The 20,051-nt window shown below is 33.0% G+C and overlaps 1 protein-coding gene across 8 annotated transcripts in view; it reads right to left on the bottom strand.

Moving 5' to 3' along the window:
- SATB1 (SATB homeobox 1) overlaps positions 1–20,051 on the bottom strand; it is a 114,577-nt gene that overhangs the window by 84,206 nt on the left and 10,320 nt on the right. For 4 of the 8 annotated variants that reach the window (XM_087892582.1, XM_034402157.3, XM_087892583.1 and 1 more), the window contains exons 2-5: positions 4,678–4,913; positions 1,637–1,813; positions 943–1,069; positions 95–218 (exon numbers count right to left, since the gene is read on the bottom strand). In XM_087892582.1, coding sequence (XP_087748708.1) covers positions 95–218; positions 943–1,069; positions 1,637–1,813; positions 4,678–4,888 — 639 coding nt within the window. In that variant the 5' untranslated portion in view covers positions 4,889–4,913. Of the gene's footprint in view, positions 1–94; positions 219–942; positions 1,070–1,636; positions 1,814–4,677; positions 4,914–7,359; positions 7,445–8,331; positions 8,914–20,051 lie in introns of those variants that run through there. The other 4 variants (XM_034402158.3, XM_034402159.3, XM_034402160.3 and 1 more) reach the window with 2 other exon arrangements.

Here is a 20,051-nt window from a genome sequence, read left to right as displayed (position 1 = left end):
ATGAATTCTTATTTTTTTTCAAAAATTCTAGTGGCAACTGTATGCAGAAATCTCAGTTCAACACTGCCTATTTACTGAATGTTATGCTAAGTACCTGTGAAAGGGGACACTCCTTGGCCAATGAACTCTGGTTCATATCCTTCAGTAAATCCTTCAGAGCATTTCTTACTGTTGTGTGAGACCATTGTTCAGGAGGCAAGTCTTCTAGTTTAGGGCAACTATTTGAGACATTGATTAGAAAAAGGATTATTACAGGATTGCATTCTGCTGCAGAACATTCCTTTAAGACAGACAGATTTCATTCTGTGCATCAAGCAGATGCATCTGGAGATTGCTCTCAGTCTCCTGATTGTTCCGATTAGTTAATTACTTTATACAACACATCTGCTGTATTGATGCATGAATTATACATCAGCTGCATGTGGCGACTATTTTTCCATGTTACTTCTACCTTCCTGCTCTGATGCGCTTGGTAAAACAATTTAAGGTGTAATGCCTTTTCACGACTGATCATGAAAAGAATTAATATATTAGCTTCCCCCCTCTTTTACTTACAGCGAAATTTTAAAGCCTTGACTGCAACAATAAGAGTGAACAAGTCATTCTTTTTTCAAAATGCACACAGATGGTGCTGTTCATGATATGCAAAAATATTTTTCTCTTAAGTAAACTTTATGTAAAATGCCTTCTTGCAATGCATCATTTAATTGACTAAAATGCTATAAGTATATAATGAGATCCCAGGAAAAAAAAGCTATGAAACAGAACTATCTAAATATAAAATTTCTTACCATATTGTGGGCTGGTTTATTACCCCCACACTGCAGTAACAAAAGAATGTAGGTAGTATTTACAGATTTTATGCTGAGTTAAGCAGATTTGGAGTAGTCACAATATATCAGATTCTGATTCTTACTCAGATTTCTGCTGTATGTGACATACCTGTGCAATTGGATTTTCAGTGTGACTACGTGATAAACATCCTGCAGCATGTCAGCTACAGTGGCATCAGGAGCATCTGTCACATAGGATAGAGGAACTGGGTTCCATTTCCCAACCTGGATCAATCCTGCATCAAACAGAACGATTCCAGGAAAACTATGTCAACAATGTTAAGAAATTAGATAAAAGAATATATGTTTGTAAAATTACTTGTAAATAACTTCCATCTTTTAATGAAATTTAAAATCAATTCACCGTCTCTCTAATTTTTTCTTCTTTTGCAGCAAGAATTGATAAACAGATACAGAAATCTATAGAAACCATAAACAATACCCTACACCTTCTTACTCTTTTGCACACTAAAGATGTGCAAATTTCACAATAAAAAACAGAGGCTTAGTGCTAGAATAAAGTTAATTTTTAACTGCTCATCTATTGAAAAATGCTTTATATTTATATATTGTTAATGTTGCCTCTTTCACTGAAACTATTTGAAAAATGCTATCATACCTCAACATTTCCTATGAATAAAATAGCTATAAAAATGGAACTAAGCAAAAGTTGAAGGATGTTTTACTGTTACATATACAGCAACTAGATTTGCATTCTTAACATTTCTGAAATCAAGGAAAATTGTGCTTCACTGTCCCCATTAATAAATACAAATTATTTTGTAATTTATCATGACATTTACCTTTTGCTTGGGCAGCAGAGCTATGAGAATATCCAAGTGATAATAATGCCATTTCAATTAGCTGGTTGAATAACATGTCCTTCCTTACTAAAACAAATTCTGCATGTTCTTCCTTGCAATCATACTCAATGGAATTTTCATAATGTTCCACAACACAGAAAACTGGAAGCATGGTTCCTATAAGATAACAATGTTCAGAAATAACATTTGCACAGTACTTACATATACTTTCTGAGTGGACTACTAAAGAATTATTACAGAGCTGAACAAATGCCAACTCTTGTTTTTGTAAGGTATGAGAAACAACACGAACATATTTAATAAAGAGTGCAAAAGTGCAAAAGGTCTTGATCTGTTGAGGAATTCAATACTGAATTATATAAAGAATAAGATTGCTTGCAGAGATATAATCCTGATTTTCCATAACTGGTATTATTACTTATGAAAAGTACTACTTAAGTACTACTACTTAAACGTACAATTTCAGAAAACTTCAGAACAAGCCACTGCAATGCAATTTACATAATTCTATTTACAATAAAAATTGTTGGCAGTACAAACTAATATAGAAAATTACTGCATTAGGAGTACTCATAAAATATCACCTTAATCTCATTTTTCTTCAAATTTTTATATTTAAAAATAGTTTTAAAAAAATCAATCTAATCTTAGCTAACTGTATGGTTTGGAATAAAGAGAAAACTGAATATAGAAGATGTTTTGGAAAGCTAATTACTGTAAATTTACTGTAGTCCAAAATTACATGCGCACACACACCACGCTTTAGACCTATGAATTATATTGGATTCAACAGGTCTTATTTTTAAATAGATATGATATAACTTACATGGATATTCTTTATTTTTTTAATAAAGTGCTCTGCTCTTATCTATATTTCCAGAATATTTTAATATTGATTTCAAGGAACTATTGACACAAAATTGTATGATTCTACGTAATGAGATATTATTCTTTCTACATTTTGCAAACCAACTTCTCTGTAATTGCTTGCAAAACAAGCTCAAATTCACTAGTTTGTTAAACAAACTCAGCATGGAACACAATTCTAAATGCTTGCCAATATTTTATATCTCATACATGGTCAGAAAAAAAATCTCCAGACAAATATCACAATATAAATTGGTAACTTATTCCTTCATTTCTTTTTAGAACTTTGATAAACTCTCATCTACTAAAATCAGAACACAGCAATGAGGCTAGGAATTTAAAATTATCAGATTAGAGGCCTAACTGCAGAATATTCACTAATTCTCTTTATACTTCATATTTCAGAAATACAATAATATATCTGTTTACCTTATCTTTTTCTTATACTGACTTCAAAACAAGAGAAAAATGCATTACTAAAACTAAAAAAAAGCAGGGTGTGGGAAATATGTCTCAACTAAAAATTAGAATCTTCCCCCATTAGGATAAGTATGCTGTATTTCTATATGATGCTATGATGGCAAAACTTCCTTGATTAGTATAGCTTGCCAAGTTGCTGATCACTCAAGTACTTAGCAAGACAGTGCAGAAACTTTATAACCTTCTAGTATTAAAGGGGAAACTACTGGTCAGTGTTCAATGCTAAAAATATAGTATGATTTAAACCTGAAAGCAATGTCAGAGGATTTGCTGAAGGTTTATGAGTCTATATAAACAGAGTGTCTGCCATAAGGAGCAGAGAAGTCTGTTGAATCCCTGTCTAAAACTGTCCTGGCATTAAAGTTTGCTGTGCAAATATCACATAATACCAGACACAGCTGAAATCTCCTATTTAGGAATTTATGGAACTTATATGTTTACAGGCGTCAGAAAGTCCTTTTTACATAGCCCCCGTGCTTCGAAGTACAATATTAATGCACTCTGTTTAAAAAGCAGCAATAAATTATATTTTTAATGCCTTACCCTTGGCTTTCTTAAGATGCATACATTCTTGGCAAACAATCAATAAATAGGGTAATCATGAGCAGAGGCCAAAGAATTTGCTGAAGTGCTGTTTTCCATTTTTAATAGATACAGATCTAAACAATACGGACTGCTGTGTCTGTTCATTCTAAGATCAATATATTCTTTGTTTTCGCCAATCCGAGGAAAAAGTAAATGATTGTATGATAAATGTTATGCATCGATATGGAAGCCACTGTAACTTGGTGTTTTTAATTGTCTTAGTGTAGCAATTTCAAGAAATCTGACTTAGAAACATGCAACAATAATACTGAGGAAAGAAGCATTGAATGAATTTGAAATTATATGTTCTAGTTTGATTAAATTATCATGAGTGCTGTTTATGATCCAAAAAGATCATGTATACTATTAATTTTACTTCAACAGAACCGAAATACAAACAACAACCATGGACACACACGTACTGCATCAGTCACTGGCTCTAAAAGCGCTTTTTTCTTGTGTGAGAATGTCTAATTACAGCAAACCAGTCACTGAACAATATGACACCCAAGTTGTTCATTGCTCAGTAATGAATTGTACTTAAGGAAATAAAGTGCGAAAAAATTGTCATCATAAAGGAGTTTTCCACAGAACACCAAACAAGCTTTACATTACTTTCTTGAAGCCAACTAGCAAATGCTTCAGAAATGTTGATCTTCCAATTTTGGATTTTTGTCAAGAGCAGATAGAAGTATAAATCTGGCTTTTTCAAGAACCTCTGTCTTTATTCATATGTTATACAGTACTGTATTTTGACAATATACACAGATTCTACAAAATGAATTTATAGGAAGACTGACCTTGATTAATAGCGTTATTTGTTTTCACTGTGAAAAATAATCTCAAAGTATGACATTTTTTTCCTATTAAAAAGACTCCACCCTGTAAAACAAAATGCTCCACCCAAGTATAAACTGAAGACTGAACTCAGTCTTCCAAGTACCATTTCTATCAGATTTAAGAATGCGATATTTGTTGAATAAAAATGCCATTGTGAAATACAAATTATACACAAATTTGAAAGTAAGTTTTTTCTAAGACAATATATATATAATTTAAAAATTAATGTTTCAGATTATTAGTGTTACCTTTTCTAATTTGTGTTTTCATCAGGTGTCCAGAGTGTTTTAAAGGCACTCCTTGCATTTTAGTTCCTGTACTTCCAAGTCTTCCTCTTCCTAATGGGCTCCCATTCTGTTCCAAGCGGGCAATTTTGGCTGGTGGACCCTTCGGATCGCTTACATTGTTAGACATTTCTGAATGTTCTTTCCCCTGAGTTGTCTCGTTCAAATGATCCATACTCAGTCCCGCCTCTAAAGATCACCTGCCATGATTTGAAAAAAAAAAAGTGTTGTATACGCGTGCGTAATTTTATGTAGGCAGCTTTGCACATGTACATAATACATCCGTATAGCATGTTCACATAATATTAACTGGGTTTTAAATAAAAATATATTTCTGGGAAGTTGTTTAACTATGAAACCTATAAGAACATTTCAATATGCATATATATTTTCCTACTCATATATAATAAAGCTCATTATATACCTGTATATATGGAATTTATATCTTACATATATCATTAGTGAGAACTGCATATACATTTAATAGCATTCAGAGTAATATAGCTATTGCTATTTCTTATTTATAACTTATAACTTAGATTATAAACTAAGATTATGCACTTAGTATGATTTCCTCAAATTAGTAAAATATTTTACTTTAATAAGTAGAAATCTTGGATTGTTTAACCTCAGGAAATAAAGGGATTAGAAATTTAGCTAGGCATTTAATAGATTAAACTAGGAATATGAAGTTTCCTTTATGTGCATCTTTTTTTTTAAAAAAGTCTCATATATTAACTTAGAATTTATAAAAAGAATTCTATCATTAAAGGCAATTCAGTATCAGTTAAGATTAAACACTTATTTTCCTATAGCAACATGTAAAATTCTAGGTCGCTTACGTTACTATATAAATACCCCATGTGGAAGTCTCCTAGCCCTTCTAACTTTTTTGGGTATCAAGTTGAAAATCTTTCAAACCTATTTCACCATTTGATGAATTTTTGAATATTGATAACTTTGTATTATCAAACTAAACAAAAGCTGTTAGCCTAACTATTATCATTCAATATTGCTTTCAAAGACTTTAATTTTTTTTGCTATGATTGTTTTTGTAATACAGCACCTACACAGTAACTACTAACCACTGTAATACAAAAACACAAAAGTACTTTTAATTTTAAAATAATATTAATACATTTATTTATATGTTATTGTGAACAGATATTTGCTTTACAATAGAGGGTCTGCTACCTTTTTAAAGATTAAATCACAGTACCTGCTCTATTATATATGTAGTATGAACACTAGGAACAAGTGACCAGTTATTTATGAAGCAGTACTTAGAAAATTAAGTATCACTGTGAATGGGAAGATTGATGTTTCTTCGAAGTAAAACATTAAACCATTTACAAATAATGTTTTAATCTACAGTAAAAATATCTCCCTTTTTTCAGTTCTAACAAGATTTTCATTTTAGTGATAATGCTATATATTCTCACTGCAAATTTGTTCCTTACTTAATCATATCTGCTTTGTTTTTCATTATAAAAAAAGTACTGTTAATCTTAAGGGTTAGTTGTATCCTTAAAACTGCCAATTGAATAAATATAAAGTTTAGACTATAATGGTTATTTATCCTTGCACTCTGGGATGACATGCTGCGAACCAAAGGTTTACCATTGATTGTGGTCCCATCTGTTTTTGGTTATGAGTCTCATTAACAATAAATATGCCTACTTTAATCACTTTTTTAATCAAGATTATTCTTTTTCATTACATTAACTGCTATTTAACTCAAAACTGCATATCTAAATTACCAACATCTACTGGGTCCTTGGTAGTAGTTCATCAAAACATGTCTAACACCCAAGCTTTTCCTTCCTTAATTTGAAATTAGTTGAAGGATCAAAATATTTTGAACTGGGAAATTACTACCACTCTTTAACAAACACCAAATTTTTGTTTCATTAGTTAACACATATACATTTCCAGTCATAACCAGTGAATAAAGATACCATGCTAGCAATCAATTTTACATACAGTATAGTGACTAAAAATATTGAATTAGTCATATCCACTGTATCTACACTGTTCAGCTTAACCATCTTGCAAAAAGAATATAATGCAAAAGAAATGTATGCAAAAGGTGCAAAAAAACTCCACATAATTTACCAATTTAAACTTTTACATTCAAGGCTAAAGTGCAACAAAGCTTCCCTCCATCTGAAATACCAATGAGATATACTCAACATGATTTGTCATGAAGAGTTAATTATTATCTTTGGATATGACAGGGAGAAGAGTTTCTGCTGGTTTCCTATTCAAGCATTTGTTCTATGCTATAGTTTTTAGAAAAAAATGTACTACTGCATGTGTATACTGTTGATGGAGGATGACATTTTAAATATTTTGTGAGTGGGTTTCAGTTGTTTGCATGTGGTTCTGTAAGTAGAAGTGACTACTGTATCTTCAATACTTTGAGACTTAGCTCCCTCCCCTTTCTCTTTATCTCCTCCTCCTTTCTCTAATAAAACCCCTTAATCACATTTAAGAGAGGCTCTGATCTTATCCATTCCATATGGCTGTGATAATCCAGGCCAAGCTTTCACTGTGACCTTTTAAAGAGACAAAGAAGCAAAACACTATCTAGAAACAGGAAGACTGCAGTTTGAGTGAAATTTCATAAAAAGACCTGAAACTCACCACTTCAAAACTTGACAGCATATAAATAATGGAAACAAAGGAGATTTCCTTTGCAGAACGATGTCTTGAAGATGATTTCTAAATCCTTTTTTGTAAAAAACAAAACACAAAAAACCCTGAAGGATACTTCCTTTCAAAATTCTATTTTTCTTAAAATGGTAAAAGGAAAAAATATAAGCCAAATGTAGCAGCTATTGGAGGGGACACAATAAAAGAAACCCAGAGAGAGAGAAAAAAGTACTAATAAATTTACAGAAACATGTGGTGACTGCAATAACACGGATTGAGAAAAGGAAATAATCATTATAAATACATAATAATTATATTTAAACAAACATAATGCTGACAATACTGAATCAAAACATTTTTTTTAAAAAAAAGAGGGAAGCTGAGATTAGGTATGACCTGCCTAAATCTGAAAAGAGGAAAAACGAAGTAAGAGAAAGAGATGGGGGTGAGATAGCTTTTCTATTTGACTCTTTAGAAAGCAGAAAAGCTAGTGAGTTTTCTATTTATAATTATTTTTCTAATAAACTATAACAGAGATAACAATAAAAAGAAATAGAAAATACAACTGGAGGCATGCCTCCTTCCACAAAAAAAAAAAAAAAAAAAAAACCGAAAACTTTCTGCACAAAGCTTCACGGAAAAGAAAAAAATAAAAATACTAAAAGCTACAGTAAAAGTAGAAACTAAAGATATAAACACTTAGTTTCACTATCGCGCTTGTTGTTTATTATTATTTTGTAATGCATAGCAGCTCTTCTTTCTCATTTACCCGGAGAGACGGACGGACCGGAGGTGGGGGGGGGGGGGTTTGGAGGAACGGAAAGAAATACAATCAGCACCAAAAGTAAAACAAAAGCAAGATCCTTCATTTGAGAAAATTAAAAATAATATACTTAGGAAGAGTTAAACAACATCAAGGTTAGGGATAAGAGATGGGAGTGAGAAAAAGGGAAATCAGGTTACCAAAAAAACAGTAATAAATTAATCCTGTGAGATTTCAAATTCTTGTTGTCTGTCGGCTGGCTATAACTGTTATTTAGGCCGGTTTGGTGGTTGTTGCTGGATGTTACAGGGCTGTGTGTCTGCGTGTATGTATGTCTGCGTGTGTGTTTGTGTGTGTCCCCGGGACGCAGCTTGGCTTGCTCGCTCTCGCCCTCTCTCCCTCTTGCTTGCTCTGTCCCCATTAAATTATTAGTTGACTCATCACTCCTCCTCCTGCTCCTGCCGCCGCCGTCCCTTGCTCCTGCTCCTTCCTCTTTTCCTCTCCGCTATTGCTTTCTGCTGCCGCTTCTGCTGTTTCTGCTGCTGCTTCTTCTTCCTCCTCCTCCTCATTTTAATACAAAATAACACGGAGGGCTACCGGCTTGTTTTTTTTTTTCTTGTTTTTTTTTTTTAAGAGAGATACAGTTTAAGACAGTAGGAGGACACAGCCTCCCTCCTGCTGCCTGGAGCTCTTCCCCGGCGGCCCCGGATCATCCGACGCGCCGTCCTGGGAGGGGGAGACAGACAAGCAGGAGGTGGTGGTGACGGCGTAAATCGATGCGCGGGGGTTGGGGGGGGGGCTTGAGAGGATGGAAGAAAGGGCATCTAAAAGGGGTGGAAATGGGAATTGGATTAAAAAGGGGGCTGGAGGGTTAAGGCAGAAGGGGGAGGGGGTTAAAACCAGAAAGCCGGAGGTGGGGGCAGGCGAAGGGAGGGGTAAAGAGAGCCGAGGGGGGTGCGATTTCCGGCACAGGGCGCGCAAGAATTTGTAATCAGCTTGATTAGTGTGAGGCGGCTGTGCATTTATTACACACAATACCCGGAATAACAGGGAGCAATGCGGGCGAACGAGAGATGCCGCTGGCAGGGGCACTGGGCAATCGCGAACCGTATGCAGAGCGGTCTGCCGCCGGGTACGGGCCAAAACAGAAGCAGCAGTAGCGACTTCCTGATAAAGCTAGCGAGAGAGGGCGCTCAGGGGTTGAGAGGGCGGCAAAGGGGAGAAGCGAGGGACGGGCAAAGAAAAGCAAGCGTAAAGTCTCTCTAAACCCCAAGCAGCCACATACATACATACATAGCTCCTTCTTCAGCACCAGCGGGACCTCAACTATTGATACCAACGGGATAGGGGTAACTCTCACTAATTGCCAAAGGCGAACGGAACTCCCTTGGCACTCCCGAGAGTAGCGCACCTAAAAAACTTAGAAACAAAGTGGGACTAGAAAGAAGTGGGCATCTGCCCAGGCAGGAAGATCTACGGAGATGGGGGGGAATGGAGCAGGTGCGCATAATGCACAGGAGCATATGGCTGGCATTCAAGGTTTCTTAGCTAGGGAGAAACGGGACGGAGCGCGCTATACTCTATTGAGGAGAAGGAAGGGGGGAATGCTTTAATTGTCGCAGCTTGAAGTAATAATACATATACACACCAGCAGCACCATTAGCCATTTCATTTGCCCCTGTACCCAAGTTTGGACCTAACGCCTGAATAGACAAATGGAAATGCTACCAGTTTTAAGACTGAAATGGGTTTCATTGATTAGTTCTTACAAAATAGTATTATACATACAAAAGTTATACTCCATGGTTTTCTTAACTAAGGTTGTGTATTCATAGAAGCCATTATTAGATAATATTAATCCTGAATAAAGCCAATTCAGTACTGGTAACTTGCTCCAATAACCTATGGCTCAGCTTGATTAATAATTTTCCAATGATAACACTAATGAAGTGTCTTGCATGTTATATATGCAAGGAACTCATTAATAAAAATGGATTAATGTATAGTATAATCATTTAAATGTCAGTCAAAATAATTACAATAGGTTTTAATTCCTGGGTTGTTTCTTTGAAATCTTATTACCTTACAGAAAAATTGGGCAGGAGATTTACATAACACAGATGTACAGATCTCTAACACAGGTTTGTTGCAGACTTGTTTTGTTCACATAGACAAAAATGTCAAATTGGCAAACTATATGCCTGCACTTTTTTTAAGTAGGGAGGAGTTACAGTGAAAAATAAATGTAAAATTGCTCAAGAGAATGGTATTGTAGGACTTGTGCCAATTCTTTGCAGTGCTGCACCAAAGTGTATCATCGTTAAAGAGAATAACTGAGAATGAATAATTATAGTAATGCAAAGATGATGTGGAAATGGGACAACCATAACCATCCTGAATGATCTAAAGTATTTTATATTGCATGGTTTTTTTTTATAGGATATAAAATAACAAACACAATTATATGCTTATTAGGTATAGATCAGGCTGAAGCAATATTTCTGCAGCCAAAAGCTACATTTTAAAAAAAATCTTACTTTAGAAGATTGTAAAAAGTATGCCATGACATCAGTTCATTCCATTTTTTGTTTTGATTTGATTTTTTTAAAAAAAATATTTTACAGCTATTGTAAGTCTTTTTGTCATACGTACTTACATATGTTCCCATCACACTATTTTCAGGATATGCAGAGTTATGCAAAGTGCAGAAAAAGAATAAGTAAATTAGAAGAGGACAGAGTAAAAAGAAATCTTAGAGAACAAAGTTTAGCAGTAGTAAATTATACAACCATTATCTACAACTTAAATTGTGCCAATTTTTGTGGTATAGTTTGTTGATAGGATCCCATGTGTTACCCACATTAAGTTTTTATGTCAACTTCATTTTCTGGCATTTTCAGCAATGACCATGCTGTTTAAGAAATTTGAGAGTTGAAACCTACATACTGGGATTACTCAAGATGGAAAAACATCTGTATAATGTATATCAATAATTTTAGCACATTGAAAGTTAGAAAAGATGTTAGTCTGCTACAGTACTCTATATTGGAAAGACACCAATCACACTATGGGACAGCAAATACTGCAGTTGCCAATTCATTTGCAACTCTAATAATTATCAAAATTAATGGTATAGCATACAGTGAATATGCTCTATCAGGTGAGAAGCAAGCCATGTTGGTAGAAAGGAAAAAACAAGTCCATGCAAACTAATACAATAGAAACTTTTTTACTAATCTGATAGAAAATATACTGGCTAGTGTCCAGAAGCTAGTTAAGCAAGGCAACATGAATTAAAATCTTAGATGCAGTCAGTTAATTAGATTCTGAGTATGTATGTATGTATGTATGTATGTATGTATGTATGTATACATACATAACTAGCAGAAATTACTATTCTGCTTTTCAAATGCAAGTATTTTTTTAAAAAGTAAATGGGCTGTCACATGAACAAGGTGTTTTCTTAAACTGGCAACTAGGAGGTACATTTTTCTTAAAGAAAATGAAAAAAACTGCTGAAAATTTCAAACCAAAAAAGGTATAAATTAGCAAATGTTTTTAAAAAAATTATTAAATACATGCATCTTTGTACAATATCAAATCAAAGCATTGAAGGAACACAGTTACATAGGCTGGCATCTACCAAAGTAGATATAAACACCATAGACTGTGCAGAAAATGGTAATGGGGTGAAATACATAAAATATTTATAGCAGTCAGGAACGCACAGAATATATTACTATATTAGAAATAAAGAGTATGATGCTTGAAACACAGCAGTTATTTGAAAGATCAGAATATAGAAGTTAATATTCAGCCTGTCTGCAGACACAAATATAGACACATAAAATTAATGCAGCACATTTCTCATACATATCTTCATAATCAGTGCCTTTAACTTGAAATACTGTAACTGGCATGTGTGAAATAGCCATCAAACACTAAGATTCCATACTATGTGTTATTTGAAATAAAATTCTTTTCTATCAAGGCAGTTCAGCTATCAACATATATGTAAATCTATCTAAAAATCTCATGAATGTGCACTTATTAAAATTCAGATGACTCCCCTGGAAATCAGAGTCAATATTCCAAATGAATCCAGTACAAGACTACAACTTATTCACTTTAAGACAACTGCTTAAGATAAACTAAGTAAAGCAGCTTGACTAAAGGTTATAAGGGTTTATAAGCCATGCAATTAAATTTCATTTTTGCTGTTATCAGTTGTGTGAGCCATACACCATCTAGTTCATAAAAATCCCCAAAGTTGAAAATAGACTTCAAAGACTTTTTAAAAATAAGCAGCTATATGAATAATTGAAGCTGTAACAGGTGTGTTAGGACCAATGGCCAGGCTGATATAAATTTTGTGAGTGGTAATATTAACATATCCAAAGGGTTTCAATTTAGTTTAAATTCTTTAATAGTGTAATCTGCATACTAGTTAGAACAATCCATTTAAATTAATTTTAAATCCAAGTTTATAACATAAATACTCTCTGGCCCATACTGGATAAAACTCCACACATGCGTGTGTGTGCGTGTCCACAAACACTCACAAAGAATATGCAAAACCTGGAAGCATTGACAGGCAATTATCAATTTTCTTCTCTCAAAGGGGGCCTACTTGGTAGTTTTTAATTTTTTAAAAAAAAGTTCAAATAACAGTACAGAACTCTACTTACAGTATTAAGGATAAAGATATCTATATTATTAAAATACAAATTTATACTGTTATTATATGAATAGCTAAATATCTGCCCTGGGAACAGTTAAAGTGACTAAGAAGAAGGAAAACAAAATTAGAATGATTATTAATGAACTCAAATTGAAAGATACCTGAAAAAGGTCTAATTAAATTCAGTCATTCTTTCTGTCTCAAAAATGCATTTGTTTCATTATTATGGATAGCTTTTTTGAAATTATTTAAAATGTGGAATGAAATTTACTGGCTCATATGGGAACAATAGGAGTCAGACATGTGAAAATGTATAATGATGTTAAAATAAATAGTTTTGTAAAGAATATATAACAACATATTTTGGAATAACATAAGCTTTAAACTGATTGAGTATTCTAATAATCAGCTGCAATTAAAACCTGATCCTTAACTGGTCATACTATATTTCAAAAGCATGAAATAGAGATTTCTGAAGAAAGTTCTGCAAATCAAAAATACTAATATTATAATCAATTAGATTTTAATAGTGTTAAAATCAGTTGAAATGAAGCGTTATGAACTTAAATGTTTATTTTTCTGAAACATGTATTCCACTTTGTCTAAAGCCTCTAAATGTGTATAAAGTAGCAGCAATTCATTGCTGATTAATTAGTTGATTTCAGAGTACAATCTGGATCCAGACACAATCTGATCTGGTTTATGATGATGGCAGGAATTAAATTTAGCTGACGATTGGAATGTGGTTACTGTGGTTCTTTGTATGCATGTGTCCCTTTAAGTGTGTATATAGGAGACTGGACCTTCATCTCCCTGTTCCTTGTATTTGCATCCAATATCAGGCACAAAAATTAGGTTTTGATTTCATAGAAAAAAAAAAGTTCAGTTTGAACTTTAGTTGGAAGGTACAAAGCAAATAATTCTTTCATTTTTCCTGTAATTTTTTGTTTCTTTAATTATTTTTAGTTATAGGCAAGACCAAAATGCAAGGTTGTATATAATAGGAAACAGCCAACACTAGCACAAAGCAATCAAAAGTTATGTGTGTTTGAATTGTATTGACCTTTTGCACATTTTTATTAGTCTACGACAGCATTTCCAGTACCAGTTTTTTTCATGGCAATTTTTATTATCATATTTCAAATCCTAATTGATTTTGGCTTGAAAAGCAAAAAAATATTTTTCTTGATGCTATGTGTAATGTTTTCTGTTGTATAAAAGGAGTGACAGGCATCTCCTCTATCAATTTCACTGCATGTGCACTTAATCTAAATTCAGTTTACTGAATATATTGAATTAGGTATATCTAATTCATGGAATGGCAACTTTTGATGTCCAGGACCATACTTTTTGAGGACATGGCTTTTGCTATCCTGGCTGGGCATTAACGTATGGGGCAGGGACACAACAGGCCAAATAATGAGACCAAAATTTTAAATTTGAAGGCTAAAAAGAGAAGGGAGGGGAATTACACATAGCCCTGATACTTACAGTTTTCCATTCATGCAAGAATGCAGTTTGGCAATATGATAGTATTATCCATTCAGAATAGTACCCATCATATTTACCATTAATAAAACTCCATTTTATTTGAGTTTACCATATTTGAAAATATCTATAACATACAATGTATCAATACAAATAATTATAAATATAGCATAAGGAGATATTTATAGGCAGGTCATATTGATCTTGACTAAGTAAATTACATAGATACAACAGTATAATAGTCTTGGCATAATCTAAAGACAGGTTGCTACTGCCTTCTAGCATATTCTACAACTTCCTATTCTAGTCTTCGGCTTGCGGATTTCCTGGTTGTTAGCAATGAAAAACCCATCAGTGAAAAACAATTAATAAGCAACTAATGTCTTGCATATTGCCAATTTATAGTGTTTTTTTGTTTAACATACTCTTACAGAACATAGTATTTACTCATGAAAGATAATTACATATTAAATGTTATCTTTTACACTAGATAATACATAGGGTATATATTTGAGTTAGTAATTGGGGAGTGTGATGGAATGTAAATCTGCAGGAGCAATGGGGAAAAATGAGGCAATACAGAGCTTTCCCAGAGAGATGCCCAGATTAAGGCACTACACAATCATAAACTGAACAGGACCGGGGGAGAAATTCAGAGTAACCACACCCTAAAATCTCTTAAAATATATCTACTAGGTAGATAGTTATAGCTTTAGTTTGGTAAAATTCTGCCCATTAGATGGAAGCAAATAAAAGATGGATCGGATTTTACTATGTTGTCTTTGAACTTGGGCTAACAGGGAAAGAAGAAATAATTTTGGGAAGATCATTTATAATTTGGGAAGCAAAGGAATAGCCTACTTTGCATAAACATTCCAATTCTTGTTGGAAAATTATATTTATTCCTCACTATGTTAATATTTTTTAAATAATAAACAAAAGCACATGCTCTTATATTCATAATCAATCTTGTGAAAAGATTATCAGAATATATTATATGGATTGAAAAATATGAACTAAAAGAATGTCCATTTCATATTGTTTTAATTTTTTTAAATCTCATATTTATTAATTTATATAAATAAAAACATTTTGTGAAACAGTAAGTTTCTTAACGATAGTACTGAACACCATTGTTCCCCAAAATGTTTCATTTTTGCCTTGGAAGATGCTATCCAGCCATTTTGGAAAAGATTCATGATTTTTCAAAAATAATGTTATTTTTTCCCCGTATTGTCCCCTCTTTTTCCTTATCCTGTTATTTTTTGTTTATTTTTTATTTTTTGGTTTTGTTCTATTTTCTTAAAAGAAGTGGTACAGCCTTTTATAGTTTCTTTAATAATGTGAATTAACTCTATTTTATTTCTATGAATCTCTTTGTTTTTTCATTCTCTGAAATGCTTTCTAGTTTCACTTATAGTGATTTAATTTTGATATACCCAATATATTTGATACTTTCTTATGGTTAACTTTAACAACTTCGTTTGTAATAATTTGCTCTATTTTGAAAATAAATATAAAGGATGCTCAACTTATATTTTAGCACTCAGGTATGCCCTTAATTGTTTAATTATAAAAGTTTATTACATGTTTAGGAGCATGTCCCACAGAATGTATAAGGTTTTACTGTTAAATACATGGAGGTAAGGTTGCAGCCTACCTATTCAATTGGTTTGTGAATTTAAAGGAAAGAATCACTCATTTTTCGCAATTTTCTTTTTTGGTTGTCCTCTCAATTTTTTTTTTTCAAATAACCTTGTGGATTTGTATCAGGATCATCAGGACTGCATCTGGATGACCTCAATATTAAACTACTTTGATATTCTCATCCATAACAATTCCATGTTTAAATTTTGTGTTTTCTCCCACCTAATAGATTCCTTTTGATGAATACAGGGTTCTTCCTCAAGGCCACATTAATGTACAGTACATTTTCCATGCCTTAAATTGTCTGAATAATTTGTGTTTCCCCAGTGGACAAGATCTATTTCATTGCAGGAACAACAGTAACTAATGTTCTATAGTTAGTGCTATCTGCTAATTTAAAGGTAACAATTGGTGGGTTTACATGGCTGCCTTCCCTTCCCAACTGTTGCTACCAACTGGCAAAAAAAATCACTAAGTATCATTTCTCAAAATAAAGCACAGTGGGCCTAGGAATGTGCTGGAAGGGAGGCTTCCTCTCAAATTGCCCAAGTAACAAGTCATGCTATTTCTGAACTGGTGTTCTTGGAGGTTAGTAAACCCATATCCAAAACTAGTCTGTTTGACAAATCAGTTGAGCGCAGGTACTGCATGAGGCAAAGCCGGAAGCTTGCATAATGTATACAGAAAACTCTCTCCTGTTTCATCTTGGGACCATACTCTACTTCCAAACCTATCAATTGGGACTCAGGTTTATTGATAGAATTAAAAATAGAAAATAGTATCAGGCTTTCTTTCCCAGATTGCATTGACTTTTCATTAAGATGCATCTAATTCTGGTGTTAAATTCTCTTCCATCAGAATATTAGATATGTTTAAATAAGTAGCATCAATCAGTCTTTAAATAAGCAGATGTCTCTATGGAAGCCAGGCACCCAATCTTTCCGGTAACCTAAACCAAGATGGCCATGAAGAGCAAGCTCTAGCACTGCACTACAAGGGCCAATAGGAACTGGACAAGTATCAGGCATTGACTGATGAAGCCTAAATAACTAAATCAAGTCTTGAGTCAGGAGAAACCTTTATTGATTTACACTCAAAGACCACAAAAGAGAAAAAATACTACTTTAAAATAAAAACGGCCTCACCAGTGGATAAGGGATGAAAGAAAGATGGTGTCATGAGGATATATCTTCTCAGTGCAGCGCCTTCTATTACTATTAGTAGGATATGTATTATGTTCATTTCTGTAGATTTGCAGAGTCCCCTAACCATTTAGATGGTGTCATTATGTATAGCTGAATTCTCCCTTTTCTATTGATTGAGGACAAAACACATATTTTCTTTATAGTTTACATAGTAGTCTGTAAAATCAAATTAACAATACATTCATTATGAATATTACTTGTTTATTGATTAACATATATATAATAAGAAGTAAATATATGAAATATTCAAGCTGCCACATTTTATACCAATTGCAGTTTCCGAGAGCCTTATGTAGACCGCACCGTAGTAATCATATATTGGCAGCATGGAAAACTGCTTTTGGAATGAATAAGATTAGTCCTTTATACTCTCCAGCAATGACTTTTTTCAAAAACTTACACTGCCATCTTAAAATGTCATAATGTTCATTCTCCAACAATAATCCTTTAGATAATGCCACTTTGCATAATTTTTGATATTAGTGGGAAACATTTGAAACTCTTGGGATTGGGGGAAAATTCTTATACATATCAGCTATTAAGCTATTAAGAGAAAAAGAATAACCTGGTGCAGCTTATTGACAGAATTGATAAAAGAGAAGAATCTTCCTGCAAACCATATTCAGCCTGCAAACCATATTCATGCTTTTTCCCTGCTTGATTTAATCTGTCTTCAGACTTTTAATGCTGGGTTTATACCAAAATATTAAATATTATTTGCCAAATAATCCTTCTTTAAACACAATGCTAAGACACAATAAAAGAGTCTATTTATTGTGCTAATAGCAAAGGAAACAAACCACATTATGGCTTAGGGTATTTAATTAGGTATTTAAAGTGATATTACTTATTGGAGGGAACAACAGTATTTTTCTTTAAAATTATTGTGCTGTTTTTTCTTTAAAAAAAACAGCACAATAATTCCTAATAATGTACTATTTATTGAATAGATTGTCCTATTACAGTTTTTTAAAAATCTTATTTAAAGCAGTTTTTTAAAAACAGGACAGTATGTCTACTGGTGCGATGTACGTACAAGTTTTTAACTAAGAGAGTTCTTTTGCTGTACTTGTACTATATTTTCTATATTAGCATATTAATAAGCACATGTCTGTTAAATGTGCAGTTTTCTACAAACTTTTGATTTATTAAACAGAGAATGGATGTTGAAGAAGCAGAACAGCCAGATTGTAACACTATGCACAATTTATCCTTAAACAGGACAAATCAGTTTTTATTCAGTGTGTAAATGAGAGTACAAGTACAAAGACTTACACATTAGTTAAAAACTGATTCTTTGATATTGACTTGAAATAGAATATCTAATAGATTGCAGTAATATTATGTTTTGTGCAGCAACTGTACAACTGCAGTATACATAAGAAAAAGCTGGAAAAAAAGAGATTCTCCTTTTAATTATTATTATTTAAATAAAATATCCATCCTATTTTTAAGTTATTACAAACCATTCCAGAGAGGGGGATTTTAAATTCTCCATACTAGAGCCCAATGCAAACACAAGTTAAAATACAGACTGTAAGATGTATGGTAAGTAAGTGTCCTGAAGATTTTTTTATGGATCACGTGAATTTTTTTTTTTAAAAAAGCTTTTATATCTGTCAAGAGCAGTTGGAAAATGATTATTTGCTTTAAAGCATCAAACTGTTAGGTCAATAATCAAATAAATTAATGATTTGTTATTCCATCAACATATTGCTTCTAACAATATTGCCTGCTAATAATGATAGCAGAATGTTTTGGAGTAATTAATTCTGATGAAGAATACCTGATCTGAATAGCAATTAAGTTGGATAGGTAATTAGAAATGGGATATCCAAGGTGGATAATTTTAGTTTCTTCAAAGTTTAGCTTTTCTCTTAAGACTGATCAATTAATACTTTATTCAATAACACTCATTGTGCATGTCCACCACTTATTTCCATAAAAATCCTTTCAGACTTTGCAACATATTTAAGGCATATAACTACAATGTAAAATGTACATTAAACTTATTCCAGGGTACCAGGTATGGACTACAAAATCTGAAAAATTATGTAGTGTTCATACGGAATTTTGAAGCCCCAATTATACTGAGCTTCAAAACTCCATATGAGCACTAGTTTTCCTAACATATACCCATTTTATGTGCCGAAGCGTGAACGTAAGGCACATTTTCCCACAGATAGGCCTTGAGAGAAAGCCTATTTTCCCACAAATAGGCCTTCTCTGATTTCAAATTACTAAACGAACCACAAGTATTGTTTAACAATACCATGTATTTGTTGATATTTTGACTGGCATATTAAAGGAGTAAGAGTAACTAAATAGTCCGTAGGCAGTGAACAAAATATCTTTACTAGGGAATAAAACCTACTGAATTTTAGTTTATGTGCATACGATGGTATTTTGGACTATATTTAAAGCAAGATAAAATTTTCAAAAATTGATTGTTTTAGAATTCGATAAACAATTTTTTCTTCTTTTTTATAACATCAGACAGATGCATAGATAACCTTCTAAGGCTGCTCAAGCTAAAGAAATACTAGAATGACATGTCATACTTTTCAGAGAACTTCTAGTCTACAGATGCTGCCAAATTAAAATTTCAAGTTTCCCTCACCATTGTCTGGATTTATGACAGTTTCTGGTTTAGCAATATCTGAAGGTTTCTCCCTTGTGTTTTAATTTAACACAGTAACCCTTAAATGCATGGTGGGAATGCCAAAATAATTACAATATTTGTTATATACATGCATAAAGGTTTCACAATAAATCATGCAATTAAATGGAATATTTAAAGATCTTCACTCTAGACATTAATTTTCTGCTCTAAAGTGTGATATGCTATATAACTACCTAGAGAAACCTTTAGGATGTCTCTTTCACTATATTATATGAG

This window comes from Pantherophis guttatus, chromosome 4 (assembly GCF_059756535.1).
Source record: "Pantherophis guttatus breed Tessera chromosome 4, ASM5975653v1, whole genome shotgun sequence".
NCBI classification, from domain to species: domain Eukaryota; kingdom Metazoa; phylum Chordata; class Lepidosauria; order Squamata; family Colubridae; genus Pantherophis; species Pantherophis guttatus.
This window is presented reverse-complemented; position numbering and strand designations above follow the sequence as displayed.